At 43.5% G+C, this 18,734-nt stretch overlaps 1 protein-coding gene across 8 annotated transcripts in view; it reads left to right on the top strand.

The window, feature by feature from the left end:
- The window catches only part of LOC132834379 (A-kinase anchor protein 13-like), a 416,727-nt gene extending 398,183 nt beyond the window's left edge, over window positions 1–18,544 (top strand). For all 8 annotated transcript variants that reach the window (XM_060853223.1, XM_060853225.1, XM_060853232.1 and 5 more), the window contains 5 exons: window positions 2,818–2,859; window positions 4,553–4,603; window positions 7,692–8,165; window positions 11,561–11,894; window positions 13,735–18,544. In XM_060853223.1, the coding sequence (XP_060709206.1) occupies window positions 2,818–2,859; window positions 4,553–4,603; window positions 7,692–8,165; window positions 11,561–11,894; window positions 13,735–13,838 (1,005 nt within the window). In that variant the 3' untranslated portion in view covers window positions 13,839–18,544. The remainder of the gene's footprint in view (window positions 1–2,817; window positions 2,860–4,552; window positions 4,604–7,691; window positions 8,166–11,560; window positions 11,895–13,734) is intronic.
- Window positions 18,545–18,734: the final 190 nt, after the last annotated feature.

Below are 18,734 nucleotides of genomic sequence, written 5' to 3'. Positions count from 1 at the left end.
TAGATAATGTCACCACATTCCAGCACCATCTTGGATTACATAATAAATTACTGAGTACATTGTTTAAATGGTAAAACGCTGAATAAATTAATATTAAGTTTCAGAAGTTCATCTTTCCACCTCCTGAGACTTCACCTTCCCTGCTCCTCCAGTCACTGTTATGTACTACTGACCCTGGAGGCCTAGCAACATTCTTCTTTGCTTCCCCCATCAGTGACATCACTTATTATGAATGATATCAGCCTGGCTTCTGTATTTTTAATAAGAACCAGGATAGGAGGATTGCCCCGTGAGGGGAGGTTATTCATAATGAGCTCCCCTTTAGCACAATCAGAGGTGATCTCATTGAAGCATTTGAAACGTTTACAGGTTATTTCTGAGTGGACATTGAGAGGTTCTTCCTCCAGCTGGAGAGTTTAAAACTCAAGCATAGTCTCAGGATTCAGGGTACTATTGTCATCTTATTCTGTCTCCTTTGTTGCAAATAGTTGACATGTTAGTTTTTAAAAATCTTCCTGTCAGCACATGTCAGAGAACAGTCTCCTTCCGAAAATTATAGTTTTAATACAGTCGAAAGCACAATGGATTTTGCCAACAGAGAGGTCAGACCTGAAATAGAAACAGAAATGATGGAGAAATTCAGCAGGTCTGGCAGCATGTGTGGAGAGGGGGAGAGAGAGACAGTTAATGTTTCAAATTCAATATGATCTTCTTTGGAGCGAATATTAGAACAAATAGGGTGGCACGGTGGCTCAGTGGTTAGCACTGCTGCCTCATAGCAGCAGAGTCCCGGGTTCAATTCCAGCCTTGGACAACTGTCTGTGTGGAGTTTGCACATTCTCCCAGTGTCTACGTGGATTTCCTCGAGGTGCTCCAGTTTCCTCCCACAGTCCAAAGATGTGCAGGTAAGGTGAATTGGCCATGCTAAATTGACCATAGTGTTAGGTGCATTAGTCAGACGGAGGTGGGTCTGGTTGGGTTACTCTTCGGAGGGTCGGTGTGGACTGGTTGGACTGAAGGGCCTGTTTCCACACTGTAGGGAATCTAATCTAATCTAAAAATCATATCCGATTCAAACTGTTGACAATGTTTTTCTCTCTCTGCAGATTCTTGCTAACCTGTTGACTCTCCCAGCACTTTGTTTTAATTTCAGATGTTTGAGATGTCAGAGCAGACTCTCTTGAGCCATCAACCCCGTCAAAATACCATTACAAGTTACTTTTCTGTTAGGTCACTCGCAGAAACAGAACAGAGTGAAAAACTGGTTTGTAACTCACCAGAAGGTGTAAAATATCAGTGTTAGCAGTAAACTCTGTGTTCCCGTTAGTCTGTGTGCATCTTAAACTGCCAATATTAACACTTGCAGGTGTTCTGATTTCAGATTATTCCACCAATTAGACAACAGCGAGTCAAAAAGCAGGAATTAAAACAGAATAATGGTGTAAATTCTCAGCAGGTCTGATAGCATCTGTGCAGTAAGAGAACCAGAGCCAACTTTCCAGATCTGATGAACTGGAGAGTAGTGTGAGCAAAACAAGGTCTCAAACCCAGTACAGGGTGAAATAAAACAAACGGGAGGTGAAGGATAGACAAGAAGGGAAGGTCGATGGTTAACAGGAATACGACAGTGAGTTAGTGACAACGGGACAATGGCCCATCTAAGATGGCGCAGAAGTTCTTCTCAGAGAGTAGTGGACTTGTGGAATTCTTCCCCACAGAGGGCTGCTGAAGCTAGGTCACAAAGTATATTGAAGGCTGAGATGGACAGATTTTTAACCAAGAAGTGAATCAAGGGTTATGGGATGTGTGCAGGAAGGTAGGGTCGAGCATTATCAGATTAGCCATGATCTTATTGAATGATGGTGCAGACTCGATGAGCTGAATGGCCTCCTTTTGTACCTACATTTCATGGTCTTATGGTGTAAATCAGAAGGGAGAATAGTGGAGCAATTGAGGAAAACGACAATGGGTCCAGACGATCACAAAATGGCAAAAGCAGAAGCATAGGCCCTGGGAAGAATGGGATCAATTATCAGTTTAAATTGTTGACACCAATTATGAATCCGGGAGGTTGTAATGTGTGCAGTCAGAAAAGATAAGGTGCTGTTCCTTGAATTTCCATTCAATTTCACTGGAACGGTGTAAAAGCAGAAGTTCAAATCTCAAGCGGCTAAAGAATTAAAGCAGCAAAAAGAGCAAAAAGAGCCACAAAATTCCCAGGTACCAGCACCTTCGAAAACCTATCCCTTGCTCCAGTTCAATATCCCAACCTTTGGAAATTGCCTGATTTAAACTCTCATAAGGAAAGGAATCCTTCCAAAACATACTGAAAAGTTTGATCATCAGTGACTCTGTGATGTTTGCTGAATAATTCAGTCAGCCTTTCTCTCTGTCTGTTCTCACTCCCTCACCTGGCTGCATTTACATGAAAAAGTGCACCCTTCTATCCAGGAGCTCCCCAGTCAGCCCAGCTCATAACCACACACTGTGAGAAGCATGTGCAAACTGGGTCGTGAATCAGGAAACAAACACTTGTCATGTCATCTCTGCCGTTAAAATCACCTCTTACCTTGCATCCCTCTGATGTGCTGGATACTGCTACTGCAGCAGAGGGAAAACTGATTGGCATTTACTTCAGACTAAAGCTCTAAAACTTCAGAACCCAAACATGAGAGAGGCTTAACTTCACTGTGTTGACAAATCAGGCCTCTGACAATGATTTTGCATGTTGTAGCAGTATTCTGGTCATTTTTATTCTGAGATTTTGCCCCAGTGATAACCTGATTACAAGTCTTATCCATGTTTTGTTTTTAATAGGGATTGACGGCGAATCTGATCCTGCCAATCAGAAAGAATGAGGTAAGGCTGATATTTTAAATAAACCAAAAGGTATATTTAGACAAAGAAATGAAATTGTTCAACTGGGAGTTACGTAATGTATTGGTGTCACAATATCCTTAGCAGAAAGCCAAATGTGAATTCGCTATTTCTGTCAACCAACAGTCAGCCATTTTTACATTGTGTTGATTTCACCTCCAGCCACAGGGTAAAGTTGGGGTCCCAGGTCCCACAGTCACCAACTATCCTTCAGTGATTCAACTGAATGAGATCGTCCCTATCCACTTGAAACTTTGCTTGTCATCTGATCCAGTGGTTCCCAACCTTTAAGTAACATGACACATTTCAATGAGATTGAAAATTCCCCACCCACTTTTTTCAGCTGAATTAATTGCTCATAAATGTCATATTTGCTTGCATTTACTGTGATTACAGTCTCACTAGAGAAGTTTGCAACATACAGCAAACCAGTGGAAGGATCAGATGCATTAATGTTTCAGATCCGTTGAACAAAATACCGCAACTCATGCACAGAGTTTTATGAATTGTAATTTAATTGGATAGAACATTGTTTAAGATGGAAGAACGTTTATGTTACGTTAGTTTTCAGTACTTTTATCCAAAGTTTCACGGCACACTCAGTCAGTTCTCACAGCATGCTGGTTGAGAATCACTGACCTAATGAAGTCCAGTCCTTGCCAACATCAGTTAAACCAACAGGTATATTTAGATTTTAAAAACTGAAACTGTTCATCTGAGGGTTGTGTAATGTAATGGTGCCTCAGTACCCCGAAAGGAAAGCCAAGTATGATCTCTCCACTTCTGTAGAAAATAAACCATCATTTTTACTTGTTTGTTGGTTTCGCTCCCAATCTCTGGCTAAAGTTAGGGATGTAGATAACTGTGGATCTTTATTGTTTCCTGTGGTGGTTTACTGCTTTGTGTCAGTAGGATGTGGGGGATTTTTCACAGAGTCCAATCTTCATGTCCCAGCTGAAATCCATAGCCAACATGCATCCCAACTCCAGAAAACGCAGGGGATTACATTGGAACTGTTACAGTGGCCTTCCAAGAGCTACAGCAGCTTCGATTAACAGGAACTAGTTTAAATAATCTGGAAGAAGGTGAAAGGCCAATAAGAATACTTTTTATTAAAAGCTGCTCTTGGGGAGTCTTGATAACTTATATTATTTTGAGAAAAGATTTGATAATTCATTTGGTTTAGGTGGGGAAACGATTCATTCAATCGGACCTCTTATCCCAACCAGTGTAGTTTGGGTGTTTAAAGGGGACAAGGTGTTTTTGTTCAACCACATTGCCAAGTCTTTACAAACTAGGACTGTGCCTCCCAAAGCATGGGGTCACGACCTAAAGTGGGGAGGAGGTTCTGAGGCGGCAGTGGCAGTGTCCCACTCTCTGAGACAGGGCCCCTCCCAGCAGTCAATCCTCACTGAGGGGGTCACAGTCATTCTCAAATTGGGTTCATAGTGGGAAAATGTTTAGAGCTCTGGATTAGGTTCTGATTTTGAAGCCAGATTCTCTCTTACTCTCACATACACTCTCTTTCACACTCACGCATACACTGACTCTCTTGCATGCCCGCGCACACACGATTCTGCTTCACTCTGGGTTCAATGTTAGTGCCTGAGGGAAGAGCAGTGTTTTTAAAAATGCCTGTTTCTGTTTCACTTTACATGATGTGTTTCTCTTTCAGTATGTGCTTCAGAAGGTGCTGAGCCTACAGCAGTTGTTGCTTGGATTACAGGTACATATCTCATCTTTATTCCCTTTAATAGTCATTTTTAAACTTCTGAGAACTAACTGGGAACCAGGGCAGAGGCCATACAACATTGTGATGTGCATTTGCCCCTTTGTTGTCTTCCATCTGTTTCTAGGCACAGAGAGAGCATGAAAACAGACCCTTCGGTTCAACTCATCCATACCAATCACAATTCCCAAACTAAACTAGTCCCACTTGCCTGCATTTGGCACAAACCCCTCTGAACCTTTCCTATCCATGTATCTGTTCAAGTTTCTTTTAAATGTTGTAACTGTACCCGCATCTATCACTTCCTCTGGTAAGCTTATTCCACGTATGGACCACCCTGTTGGCCACACCTGGTTGGCTTTGAGAGGGTGTCGGTGAGCTGCTTTCTTGAATCACTGCAGTACATGTGCTGTACGTAGGACCCACAATGCTGTTAGGGAGGGAATTCCAGGATTTTGACCCAATGACAGTGAAGGAACGGCGATATATTTCTTAGGATGGTGAGTGACATGGAGAGGAACTTGCAGGTGGTGATTTTCTATGTATCTGCTGCCCTTCTCCTTCAGGATGGAAGTGGTCATGGTTTTGGAAGATGCTGCCAAAGAGATCTTTGCGAGCGGCTACAATGCATCTTGTAGCTGGTACACACTGTTTTCAATGTACTAGCGGTGGAAGATGTCATTGCTTAAGTTGGTGGATGGGCTGATTAAACGGGCTGCTTTGGGGTTTTTTTGTGGCTGGTCCAGTTAAGTTTGTGGTCAGTGATAACCCCCACAAGATGCTGATTGTGAAGGATTCAGTGACGGTAATGCAGTCAAATGCGTTATGGTAATGGTTAGATTCTCCCTTGTTGGTGATGGCTATTGCCTGGCATGTGTGTGCCATAAATGTTACTTGTTACTTCTTCGCCCAAGCCTGAATGTTGTCCACCTCTTGCTGAATGTGAGTGTAGACTGCTTCGGAAAGGGAGGAGGTCTGAATGGGACCAGACATCAATTGTTCCCATTTCAGCTGGAGGGAAGGCCATTAACAAAGCATCTGAGGATACTCTTTATCCAGTATCAACTGAAGCACATTTTTGATGAGGTGCTCGAGCTCTTGCTAATTATCCCTCCCTGACCCAGGGATAGTGAGACCAACACTATAGTTCCCTAGCTGCAGACTGTCGGCTCTTCAGAGACACAGAGCCATACAGCATGGATACAACCAGTCAACGCCGAACATAATCCCAAACTAAACTAGTCCCATCTGCCTACTCCTGGCCACATCCCTCCAAACCTTTCCCATTCATGTATCAATCCAAATGTCTTTTAAACGTTTTAATTGTACCGACATCCACCCCACTTCCTCAGGAAGTTTATTTCACTTGCAATGCACCCTCTGTATAAAACATTTACCAACTTAAATCTTTTATAAATCTCTCTCCTCCTCACCTTAAAAATGTGCCCCTTAGTCTGGAAATTCCCTATCCTTAGGAAAAGGCAACTACCATTCACTCTCTCTATACTCCTCATTATTTTGTAAACTTCTTTCAGGTCGCCTCTCAACCTCCTACCCTCCAGTGAAAGAAGGCCAAGCCTATCCAGCCTTTCTTTCTAACTCAAACCTCCCATACCCAGCAACATCCTGGTCAATCTGTTCTGAACCTTCTCCAGCTTAATAATATCCCACCCATAACTGGGCTAACATAATTCCAGCACTGCATTAGGTGATGCATTTGCCCATTGAGCTGGTGAGGGAGATTGCTGTGTGCTTACTGAAGTGAATGAAGATGAGTTGGTCATTGAAGAGCATTTTCAGAGGAAGTGAACAGCAGCTGAAGGAAGATGAGATCAGGTTTTCCTCGGTCCGAATATCCCGTTTGTGTTCCAACAGTGCCCTCTACTGTCCAGTATTAAATTAGCAGAGTTTCTTCATCAGTTGATCATCAATATTTCTGTCCAGTGCCCCTGCATGAGGTGTACTCACCACCCGCTCAAGTTCTGCTACTAAAACGCAATGTTTCTGACCCAAGCAATCTGCATAGTTTGATTTCAATTGGACTTCTTGGGATAAGATCTATAAACTGACATAGCAACCAAAGTGTACGTGCTGTCCGCCATGGGATAAGGAAGGGACCGCAGAAACAGACAGCTACAATGGCTGCACCACTTTGTTCCATTACAGTGTGGGCACTCAGTGATGGCACCAGTAACACTGACTTCCTGTACACCTGTTTCAGCAGGAAATGCACCATTTCAGCATTGGGGTTGACTTTGATGTACCTAATGTAAAGGCAAATCTACTTTTTATTTTAGAGAAATCTTGGAGGGAGGTGGGGGGCAAGCTCCATACTATCAGGAAAGATGATTGTGAATTTACTGATTTGTTGTAAAGCCCTACTGGAAGGAAATCTGCCATTCTTACATGAGCCAGACCCATAACCGTGTTGTTAACTCTTGGCAATCCTATTCAATGGATTGTGGAATCATAGAATCTGTACAGTGAAGGTAGGGCCCATTTGGCCCATCAAGTCAGGACCGTCTCTCCAAAGACCCTCCCACCGATTACTCTGCATTTCCCATGGCTAATTCACCTAGCCTGCACATCTTCAGACTGTCGGAGGAAATCACATAGACGTGGGGAGAACAGTTGTCCGAGGGCGGAATTGAACCCAGGTTCCCGGTGTTGTGAGGCAGCAGTGCTAACCACTGAGCCACCATGCCTAGCAAGCTGCACAGCCTTTTCAAACTAGGAATGGCAAATGTACAAGCACTTTTTAACGGCTCAATTTGAAAAGATTCTTGTGCAATACAGCTTAGGGCCAACTGGGGTCAGCATTTGTTCCAAAATTCCCCAAATGTGCATGAATACTAATCATAGTCATGGAGATGTACAGCGAGGAAACAGACCCTTCGGCCCAATTCGTCCAGGATATCCCATCCCAATCTGTTTCCACCTGCCAATATTGTTACATATTTCCCTCCTCCCACTCTGAAGGTGTTTTTAATGACTGCTGTGTTCCAGCTCCACAGCACAAAACCCCTTCAGACAGTTTCTGATGCTTCCTGCATTTAATAATCACTCTTACTCTGGCTCCTGACAGGCTGTCGTGGTGCAACAGGACTCGTTCATCGAGGACCAGAAGCAAGCGACGAGTGAGAGGAGTGAGCGCTTGACGCGGTCATCTTTACGGCCGAGCTCCCTGATCGAGCAGGAGAAGCAACGAAGTTTGGAGAAACACCGTCAGGAGCTGGCCAACCTGAAACGGCAGCAGGCACTGCACCTGGAGGACAAGAAGAAATGGGAACGGGAGTGGGAAATAAAGGAGAAGGATCTGACCGAGCGGGAGGCCAAAGTGTCGCTGCAAGATGCTGAGACGGCAAGGTTACAGAAGGAAGTGGAGAAGCAGAGGGAGGAGCTTCAGTTGAGGAAGGAGGAGTATCAGCAGGATCTGGAGAGGCTGAGGACAGCGCAGAAGCAGCTCGACAAGGAGAAAGAGCAGCTCAAGAGGATGGAAGAGCTGCTCACTCATCAAAGGCAGAGCCACCTGACACACTCGGATTCCCTCAGTTCACAGGTACAAGCTTTTGCTGTACGCTCAATAACACTATCTGGTAAAAACATTGAGTAGATGTGTATGGTGGGGTTGGAAGGGGGAAGAGTGAAACCATACAAGCGGGGCCGCATAATATCCAGCCCACTGTCCCTGCTTCTTGTTAGTTAGCTGTATGGAGCTCAGTGACTCTGGTTTCAAGTCCCACTGCAGAGCTTGTTGGCTATGGAAGGGGGACACTCATAATGTGGTCACCCTGTTAATCCTTCCAGCTGCTTCCCACGTCACCCACAAGGGAAAGGTGTGTATGAAGATACAAACCAAACAAATACTTCTGTACTTTAGAATTTCTGGTCATGCTAAAAGATTCCAAATCCACATTATTGGACACAGCATGCACATTGATCTGCTGCATCTGGCCTGAATCCATTTAACTTGGCAACCATTGGCAAAGGTCAAGCTTTAAGGACTATAATAACATGTGACAGCATCTGTTGGAACTGAAGGGTAAACCCAGCACCACCCAATATGTTTTGCATTCAGTTGCTAGTTGCTGGCATCCTCACAATGAGACCTTATCCTGTTATGGGGCCGGTTTCCCTCAGTGTACCAATGATAGCCAGCTGTGATTCACCATCATCTTCAATCCACATATTTCTACAGTTGCATATCAGTAAAAACAAGAAGCTGACTTAAATGGTAGAATTCTTCCCCTTTAGCAGATCATTCAGCTTTATAGGTCAGTGCTGGTGTTAATGATCCACGAATCCTCTTCCATGCTATTTCATCGCTCCCGATGAAACATGCCCTTCTCTTTCTTTCTTCTTCATTTGTGTCCAACTGCTCCTTTAATGCAGTTGCACTCATTGCCTCAACTACCCCTATTAACAGCAAGTTCTGCTTGATCCCAACTGATTGGTCCAGCTCTACTCAACCACCTAGTACTTGGGTGAAACCACAGGCCCACAAGCTATTTGACCCTGACCTCAATATCATTCTAAATCCATTACTAAGATCACATTCTTCTACCTCTTTGTAATTTTATCCATTTCCACCCCATCTCACACCAACATCCAAGCTTTCATTAACATCCAATTGGGATTCACCAATGTGCTCCCACCTTAAAACCCTAGCTCTTCATCCGGAGCTCACTGACGATGTTACCTAGTATAGTGACGAAACATCTGAAAATGAACCTTCCAGCTCAGTGAGCAAACCTACATCCAGAACTCTAGCTCTTCCTTGATCAAGTCATCAACTGGTGCAAGACCCCACTTCTGTCCCACACAAAATTCTGCTTATTCATGCCTCCGACCCATCCCTCCATGGTCTAACTCCTTGGTATCTTTGCCAGCCCTACCTCCCTGCTCATGGCAGTTGTTCTCTGTCTCCAATCTGCTGTGCTGTACTGTGGCTGAGTGCAGCAGTGCTTCAGATATTAACAAACTCAATTCGCTGAAGTTCTTTGCATCTACTGGTCCCTGTGTAGGAAAAAAAATAGCTTCTCAACTCATCCAGTTTAACATTATTTAAGATATTTGTGTGAAAGTCTTACTCCACCTCCAGATTATTTCCACCATTACCATCAGTTGTGCACCCTGTTAGCCCACACGCCAAGTCACATACCAGGCTGACAAGACCTTAATCTCAACAATGGTTTTGCAATTTCTTTCTAGATGCATTTAGATACAAATGTGAAACCTTTACAAAGCGACCATTAACCTTTGGTGAAATTCTGGTGTGACTCCAGAGACTTTCAAGAAGAAAACTAAAGCCTATAAATGTTTTCAATATGTCGTGTCCAAAGTGACATAGATGATTCATTCAAGCTGCCCATGTTTTTGGCTGTTCCCATTCATGTTGTCTTTCTTGGTTATTCTGATAGCTCTTGTGAGCAAAGTTACCTGCCCATTGTGGCTTAGCCATACCGGGCCAGGCCCAGGTCTTAGCCATACCGGGCCAGGCCCAGGTCTCAGCCACACCGGGCCAGGCCCAGGTCTCAGCCACACCGGGCCAGGCCCAGGTCTCAGCCACACCGGGCCAGGCCCAGGTCTCAGCCATACCGGGCCGGGCCCAGGTCTCAGCCACACCGGGCCAGGCCCAGGTCTCAGCCATACCGGGCCAGGCCCAGGTCTGTGCTGCTGCTTTTGGCAAGGCCTGATGTCACAACTGGACTGACCATTTCTAAAGTTGGGAGGGGTTTAGAAACCTATGAACAAGGAGTAGGCCATTCAGCCCCTCAAGCCAATTTTTTCATCATTCAGTAAGATGTGGTTGATTTGATGACCCCACATTCATGCCTAACCCAGACAACATTTTACCACTTTGCTACTAAGGAGCTAGTGCCTTCAAAGTATTTAAAGACTCTGCTTCTACCACCTTTTTGGGGAAAAAGAATTCCAAGGACCAACAACCTTCTCTGAGGAGAGTCAATATTCTCATCGCTGACTTTTAAACAGCAAAACCTAGTTCTCGATTCTCCCATAAGGGGAAACATCCACTCCACATCTACCCTGTCCAAATCCTGCAGGATCTTGGGATTCAATCAAGTCACCTCTTGTTCTTAACTCCGTTGGATGCAAGTAAAGCCTGTCCAACATTCCCTCTTTAGACAACTGACCCATTGCAGGTATTAGGTCTGGTAGTGTTCACATTGCTCCCAACACGATTATATCCTTCCTTTAAGATAGCCAGAGCTATACACAGTACTCCAGATAGGATCTCCCCAGTGTTCTGTATCACTGAAGCATAAACATTCTACTTTGTGTTCAATTCCATTCACAATAAATGACAGCATTCTGTTAAGTTTCCTTATGATTAAAGGAGCTGACAAGGTAGGTAGAGATTCTCCTGAGGCTGTCTTCCTAATGGAGAGCTCAGAACGAGGAAATGTAACCTGAAACTCTGAGCGAGATGGTTTGAGGATATGCAAAACATTTCCTAACTCACCCAAAAAAATGGTGGGGGTCTGGTTTTGGGAAACCTAAGAGCTAATTGAAAATTTCAAATCTGCAATTGATATATTTTTATTAGATTGGGGATTTGAAGGTTACGGGGCCAAACTAGGTAAATGGAGTTAAGGTCCTGATTAACCATAATCCAATTGAGTCATAGAATAGACTCAGTGGGTTGCATGGCATCCTCCTGCTGCTCTACCCCAATGCAAAACCCATCTGGTTCAAAAGAGAATCAGATTTTTTTTCAAACCTACCGACACTTGCTGTTTGAGCTGATATGGAGAAGGGACTTGTGGATGAGGCAAACAGCCAGCAAAGTGTGTCCAGTGACCAGGCCAGTGTCTGGGTTCCTGGTCAAAGAGTTTATACCTTCAACCGTGATCAGCAAAAACTGACTCGGCAGAGAAAGTTGTGCTCATTTCAAGTTCCGTAATTTCCAACTTTCTCGTTTCCCTATCCCAGTCTTCAGATCGAGAGGTTGTGACGCCAATCGGCCCTCTGACCGAGGGATCCTCAAGCTCAACAAAGCTGTTTGGCTGTAATTCGTTAAACCAGGAACATTCGGAGGCACACCTTACGAAGAGGGATGTGGAGACTTCTCCCAGCCCGACTTGGAAAGACTCCACACAAAGCAATGCCAAGAACCTCACAGGTCAACCACGAAACACCACAAACTCAACCAGCAACCCACTGCCACCACGGTTACTCAAGCTCGCGAAACCAAAGGAGAAGAAATCCAAACACCGTAAGGGCAAAGGTCACCGCTCTGGGAACTTACCACCCGAATACAATCCAGGTGTGGTTTGGTTAATCTGGGGTAGGGTGTTGTGTTGACTTACGAGATTGGCTCTTGAAATAGCATTTGATGTTTTGCAGGGTTAAGGACACTTACTGTTTAAAACCTTTGAGACAGCCAGTCCTAACTGGAATGGTCTCAGGCTTTTGGGCCTCAAGGCTCCATCTTTCGTCAGATTTGGGGATCGAGGGGGGAGTTGCCAGCACAGGGTGTGAGGTTACCAATTTGCGGGATTATCTGGGGAGTCTCCAGGAGGTCAGCATTAATCTCCAGAACACGACGGCAAGGCAACACACAGGAAACAGCTTGTACATATTTACCCTTAGCTCATAAAGTATGGATTCTTAACAAACTGTTTAATTGAGTGGCACACTGTCTCAATGGTTAGCACTGCTGCCTCACAGCGCCAGCGTCCTGGGTTCAATTCCAGCCTGGGGCGACTTGCTGTGTGGCGTATTCTCCCCATGTCTGTGTGGGTTTCCTCCGGGTGTTCCAGTTTCCTCCCACTATCCAAAAATGTGCAGGTCAGGTGAATTGGCCATGCTAAATTGCCCCTAGTGTTCAGGGATGTATAAGTCAGGTGCATTAATCAGGGGTATATGTAGGGGAATGGGCCTGAGTAGGTTGCTCTTCGGAGGGTCGGTGTGGACTTATTGGGCCGAAGGGTCTGTTTCTACTCTGTAGGGATTCTGTTCTATTCTAAAAACAGGAAGGTTGCCAAAGGTGTTACAGTAATGTAATTTCCTAAATTGAGGCAATTGTATAAAATTTTGATTAGGTGTCCCTGGGATGTTTTGTACAGTTTTGGTGCTTACCTCGGTATACTTGTCACAGACTGGAGTGCAATGGAGATTCATTAGATTAATTTCATGGGATTGACCCATGAAGAGTGATTGCAAAGGCTGGGTCTGTATTCCATGGAGTTTAGAAGAATGAAAGGCGATCTCATTGAAAAGTACAACATTCCACACAGGGCGCGACAGGACGACACCCAGCAAGGGTGTTTCTCCTGGTTGTGGGGGTGCAGGGAGTGGGGTGCACAATGAGGTGTTGATATCCAGATTCAAGGGCAAATTTCAGAAAGAGGAGCCTGCATTTTTGGTCTAAAATGAGGACGTGTTTCTTCACTCAGTGGGTAGCAAATGTATAGAATCCTGTAGCCCAAAGATCTTGGAGTATGTTCATGTCATTGAGTATGTTCATGACCAAGATCAGCACATTGCTAGATGTTAGAGAAATCAAGAGATATGGCATAATGTGAAGGAAAGTAGTACCGAAGGAAAACAGCCATGGTCTTAATGGATAATGGAGGAAAAATCAATGGCCTACTCTTATGTTTCTTTCTGACTATCTGAATGTACTTTACTTCATGGGCACATGTGCCATGCAAGCATACATGAACTACATGTACATGCATATACCGCGTGTATATCAAGCAGCACAGTCGCTCAGTATTCAGCACTGCTGCCTCAGAGTGCCAGGGACCCAGGTTCAATTCCAGCCTTTGTACTGTGTGTCTGTGTGGAGTTTGCATGTTCTCCCCGTGTCTACATGGATTTCCACAGGGTGTTCCAGTTTCCTCCCACAGTCCAATGATGTGCCAGTTTGGTGGGTTGGCCACACTAACTATGGAATTATAGGGATAGGCTGGGGGGCTGGATTTGGGTGGGATGCACCTTGGAGGGTTAGTGCAGACTCAAATGTTCTCTTTCCATGCTGAAGGGATCACATTATTTTCTCTATGTATTAAAAATACGTTGTATGTGTAAATTCTGCACACTTAGAAAAGAGTTATTATAAACAGAATATGTATATTTCTTTCTGTTGTGTATTTTCTCAGATGTCCTACCAACAGCAGACAGCTCAGCACTGAATAAAACGGCACCAGATAAAAAGCACCCTGCAACTGAACTTCTGGGCAATGAAGAGGTTTTCTACTGCTGAGCTTTCCTGCTTTACAGACTGTGTGGAGATTTGGGGATGGAGGAGGGTGAGGGAGAGGATAAGGACTCCCCTCAGCCATGTGGCTGTCTACAGGATGTGTGATATCCACACTGCCTTCCCCGTTGCTCTCTGATGGTGGTATTGATGGGACTGCGTGCTGAAATAATAAAAATAGATATGTATTTAGTTGGTACATCAATCTCTCTCTCTGCGTAACAAAACAACTGATTGAGAAATGCTGTCCAAAAGGCAAGGCAAGGAAACATCGGGTTGATTTAAAACCCGGCAAGAGCTTGTTGGAAATTGATGCAGATTAAATCAGAGCAGCGAAACAAAAGTTTGATATTTCTTGAAATGTTGTAGTCTTCTGAGGCATTGTGTTGTCACTGGTGTTCAGTGCTGTTCTAAAAAGGGAATTTGAGTCAAACTCTTAACTCAGCTTCATCCCACAACTGCCATCACTAGTGACTGCTTTGTTGTCACCAGAACCTTGGCCCCTGAGGCATCTGCTTCCAATGCAGCCTTTTGGCGAGCGTCTGCCTCTGGAATGTTTCTGTTTTACACCAATCCAACCCTGTAAGAGCATTTGATCAAAACCCTTTTCTCCAGAGCCATTCTCAACACTTTGCTCACCTCTTGCATTATTTCTGGCCTTGTTGACTTGGGAGATGGTTGGTCAGGGGCGAGTCAATTTTTAAATATACCCGTCCGAAAATATCCAGCCATTCTTCCAGTGACTAAACAAACCACTTACTGAAATGGGAGAGAATATGAAGGTTGCAGGATGGGAGAGATTAATTTGCCAGCTAGTTAATTCACTTCAAATTTCTGGCATAGTAGTGTGTATTCTGCGCCATCAATCTATGTTGTAAATAAAATTGCAGTGAGTGCAATGGTTTTTAATTTGTGCATTTCTCCCATTTGAGGGAGAGAAAGGTTCATCCCTGAGATTTCCTTTTCCTTCAAACATGTTAATATTTAAATCTTATGGGGTAGAAATTGTCAAATATCGGTGTAAAATTAAATTCTGAATGTAAAATGTTTTTAAGAGCAAGAACTGTAAAGCTACAAAGGTGGAATTAATGCACGATGGTTTATACTTGATTTTTTTTCTATTGCTTTAAGTTCCATTCTACTAGAATGTTAATTGGGATATTTTAATTGTTTTTATGTAGATCATCTCATAATTTTAAAAATCAATAGTGTCTTCTTTTGGATGGCCTGCATATGATTTGATGAGGAAACACAGTGTGTAGGGCACTAATTTTTCACCTGGAACCTGGGTTCAGATCCAGCCTGGACTGAAAGGGGGTCAAAGATACTTGGGTCAGCATTGACAAGTTTGATGTGGAATGAGTTTGGATAGTCTTTGTCCAGTCCGCACCACACAACCATCTGTAATTTGGCACTAACTACGAAATCTCACGCACAAGGTGGGAGTGGGGAGGGATCAAAGGCATACACAGAGAAAATGGAGACACGACACATTGGGGTTTTCCAGGGGGACTTCAGATGTAAGTCAAAGAAAGCCTTGCTCTCACTTATTTGTTCACATCAGTTTCCCAAAACGGGACTATGTTTCACGCCATTAACTTCACTCACTCACTGAGCACAGATTCACCCATTATTACTGAGCACCAACAGCTTTCCAGTACATCTCGTCAATGGACACCAGGCAGTTTCCTCAAAACTCTTTGTTGATGCTAATGTTAAGAGGGATCTGTCCATCTACAGGGATAAGGAAGTCCCTTTTCATTCACAGCCAGAGGGATAGTTTGCAGTGTTTAACTATAGAGGGAACACAAAATTGATCCCATTTACCTTTTACCCCTGATACTTCCAACCTGCTGCAAGGTCCCATTACAGAAAAGGAGGGAAGAGTCCAACTCAAACCAGGGTCAGAGTGAGGTGGAGAGGTGCCCCTGATCAGTTGCTGTTGGTATCTCAGATGACTGTTGACTTGTAAAGAGTTTAGGAATCAATGGTCCATTTTCTTGTTAGCAATGTACAAACAGGAGGTGGCCATTCAGCCCATTGAACCCGGTCTGCTACAATAGAATATGGATGCTCTGTATCTCAACTCCACTTGATTCCTTAACCCTTAATGTACCATTGCCTCACAAGAATCAATGTCTTGAATCCAAGACCCATTCCATATGAGACAAGGCCAGCTTGAAAGGCAGCATCATCTCCAGAGTGTGGTTTGTGGCCATGAAGCACTTTAAAGGAACAAAAACTTGGTTGTTTTTTTGTAAATCATGTACACTGTTGTCAGCTTTCATGCTACTTTAATCAGAAGACAATCACAATTCCATGGCCTGTGCTGTATATTGTGGATTCCAAATGCACACGTCAGGGAAAGAAACAAAGTGGAGTTTTAATGCAAGATGCTATTTCGGTTATGTTTTGGACTTTACCTACCCAAGAGAAAAGGGCTGCATTTTACCAAAGGCAGAACTCAAAACCAGGGAGAATACAACCACTGTACATGGCTTTGCAAGCTTCTATCATTTCCTGTGGTCCAGATTTGATTTAACAATCTTAAGAGCTGCTATTAATTTTATAATTTTTTAACAAAAGTATATAGTGTTCCCCTTCAGGTGTTTGCAATAGCTGTGGTAATTAGTGTTTATTTTGACAGGGCGATGTGTGTTGATACATTGCTGAGGCTGTCCGTACATTATTAAGGGCAGCCCTGACCCAACCACATCAGAAAGGTCGAGAATGAAGGTTTCTCTCAGGAAACCCCATTCACGGCAAGTCTTTGTAGGATCCATGTGCACCTGCCAAAAGGAAACCCAAAATTATTTGAATGTGGTATTTCTGATCACTTTGAGGACAGAGTAATGTCTTTTGGTGGGACCCAGGTTTCATGGCCTTTAAATATCTCTAAGTGATCATCTCTTTCTTGTCCAAATGGGGGTATATTGTGCAGACCTTCGACCAGGTAGCATGCCCAATTCACCTTTGGCTTGGTCAGGTATTAGTGTATGGACATTCCCCCTACTGTTCACTGCAGGCATCAGCAGTAAATGATCTTCCTTCCATCTCACCCGCTTCTATCACCACTCTGAACATTTCTACCACGGTCACACCTCTGACCTCCAATACAGAGAGAACCGTTTTAAAGACAAATGTACTCCTCACGGTTTGGCAATACAAGACTTTAGAGCAGCATGGGGGTGACACAATAAAGATGATCATCCTGCCTGGGACAGTCTGGGCTGTTAAACTCCCAAGAACTTTGCTGGTTACACCAGCAGAATTGGGGCAATACAGTTTATCTTATTGGAGAGTAACAAAACTACTCAAGCTCCTGCTTGATTTCCTGACTGCTGGGAGGATGGGAATGGGTGCTAGTCAATCCCACTAGATTTAAGTTTTAAGATTTGCATGTGACTTGTGTTCTGTTCTAACACTCATGACTTCAAGGAGTTTAGTTTGTCTGTCGGGGTCAGGAGAATAGTGTCGGCCATTATACCAGCATTTAAATCTGAAACTGGAAATACCCATGTTAGGACACAGTATCCAAAAAGAGAGGGATTTATTTCATAGGTAAACGTTTACGTTAATACGGAGGTACCCATGGGTACAATTACATCTGTCTTCTCCTGAGAGAGACACTTCTCAAATTACTCTTTTCCCTTGTACCCTACCTATTTTTCAACACTGTTGAGTGTGTCTGACTGTTGAAATAACACAGGCAGGAAAATAACAGTAAAACATTTGGTATTAGAGAGAACACACAAAGGGATTTAGCCCCAGAAGTGTTTATTTTAAATTTATTTTTACTTTTTTTGAATGGACATGAGATTTGATTTATGTTTTGAAAACCTTACATTTTGGAATTTTACATCCTTGGAGAACATTTGTTGAGTTTATCTTTACTGAGTGTTGAATGCCGCTTTCTGTAGTACTGTAAGCTTGAAAGATGCACACCACCCTCCTCATGATCCCATCTATAATTTTGGACCATCACCCAGTTCCTGCAGAGCTAACAACACTGAGAAGACATGAAAGGTGGGCAAGATTTTAACTCACTCAGTAAGTATTCACCTGCAGAGTTAGCATTGGGCTCATTGTGTTCCTAGAAAAATGTGGGATCTCGGGGACGCTGTCTGCCCGGATGGGTTTCAAACTTCGAGATCTTTCCTAAGCTAGCAGGTATAAAACCTCACTGACAAAGATGGAGAATCGCGGACCATTCACCCAGTGCTACTTAAACAAGGCTCTGCGCTTTAAGCAGACAACCACCAATCCCAACCAACCATGCCCAGTCTCTCCACACCATTTCAAATTGCTTGATTACAGACCCACCTGCCTTGTACTGAAAACATTTATGCACTAACTGAATAATGGACATGCTCAGGATGTCTCTCAAGCATTTTATATACCTCTCTGCTTTCAAAAAAAAATTCCTGAGGATAAACAAAAAAGATCTACTTGCACCAAGGTACACCTTGTATTTTTCTTGATTCTGTGTACAAAAAAAATTATAAGGATGAAAACCTAATTATTTTATCTATGATGTAATTACTGTATAAAAGTGGAAACTGTAAACATAGTTACATTTCAGTAATGTTGCTGTGATCTCCAGTAGCTTTTTTGTAATTAAACTTTTATTTATCATTTTCCCCTTATAGATTATCAGCCAATGTAAATTTCTTTCCCCCACAATAAACATTTACACCATAGATTTATTCAAAGGATTTTTGTGCTTTTGTTATTGTCTTTTCACTCACTCACTCCCTCAGCGACCAGGACCAATATTTAACAGCGGGTGGCAGCAATGAGTTGCATCTATCTCTCAGGAAGGGACAGATTGTTTTGTTACAATTTGGTATTAATGCAGTTGTTTAACAGAGTAACAGATCCCAAAGCAAGAGGAATATTGAC

Source organism: Hemiscyllium ocellatum, chromosome 39 (genome assembly GCF_020745735.1).
Source record: "Hemiscyllium ocellatum isolate sHemOce1 chromosome 39, sHemOce1.pat.X.cur, whole genome shotgun sequence".
Lineage (NCBI taxonomy): Eukaryota > Metazoa > Chordata > Chondrichthyes > Orectolobiformes > Hemiscylliidae > Hemiscyllium > Hemiscyllium ocellatum.
The sequence above is the reverse complement of the archived record's forward strand: the minus strand, read 5'-3'. Positions and strand labels throughout refer to the sequence as shown.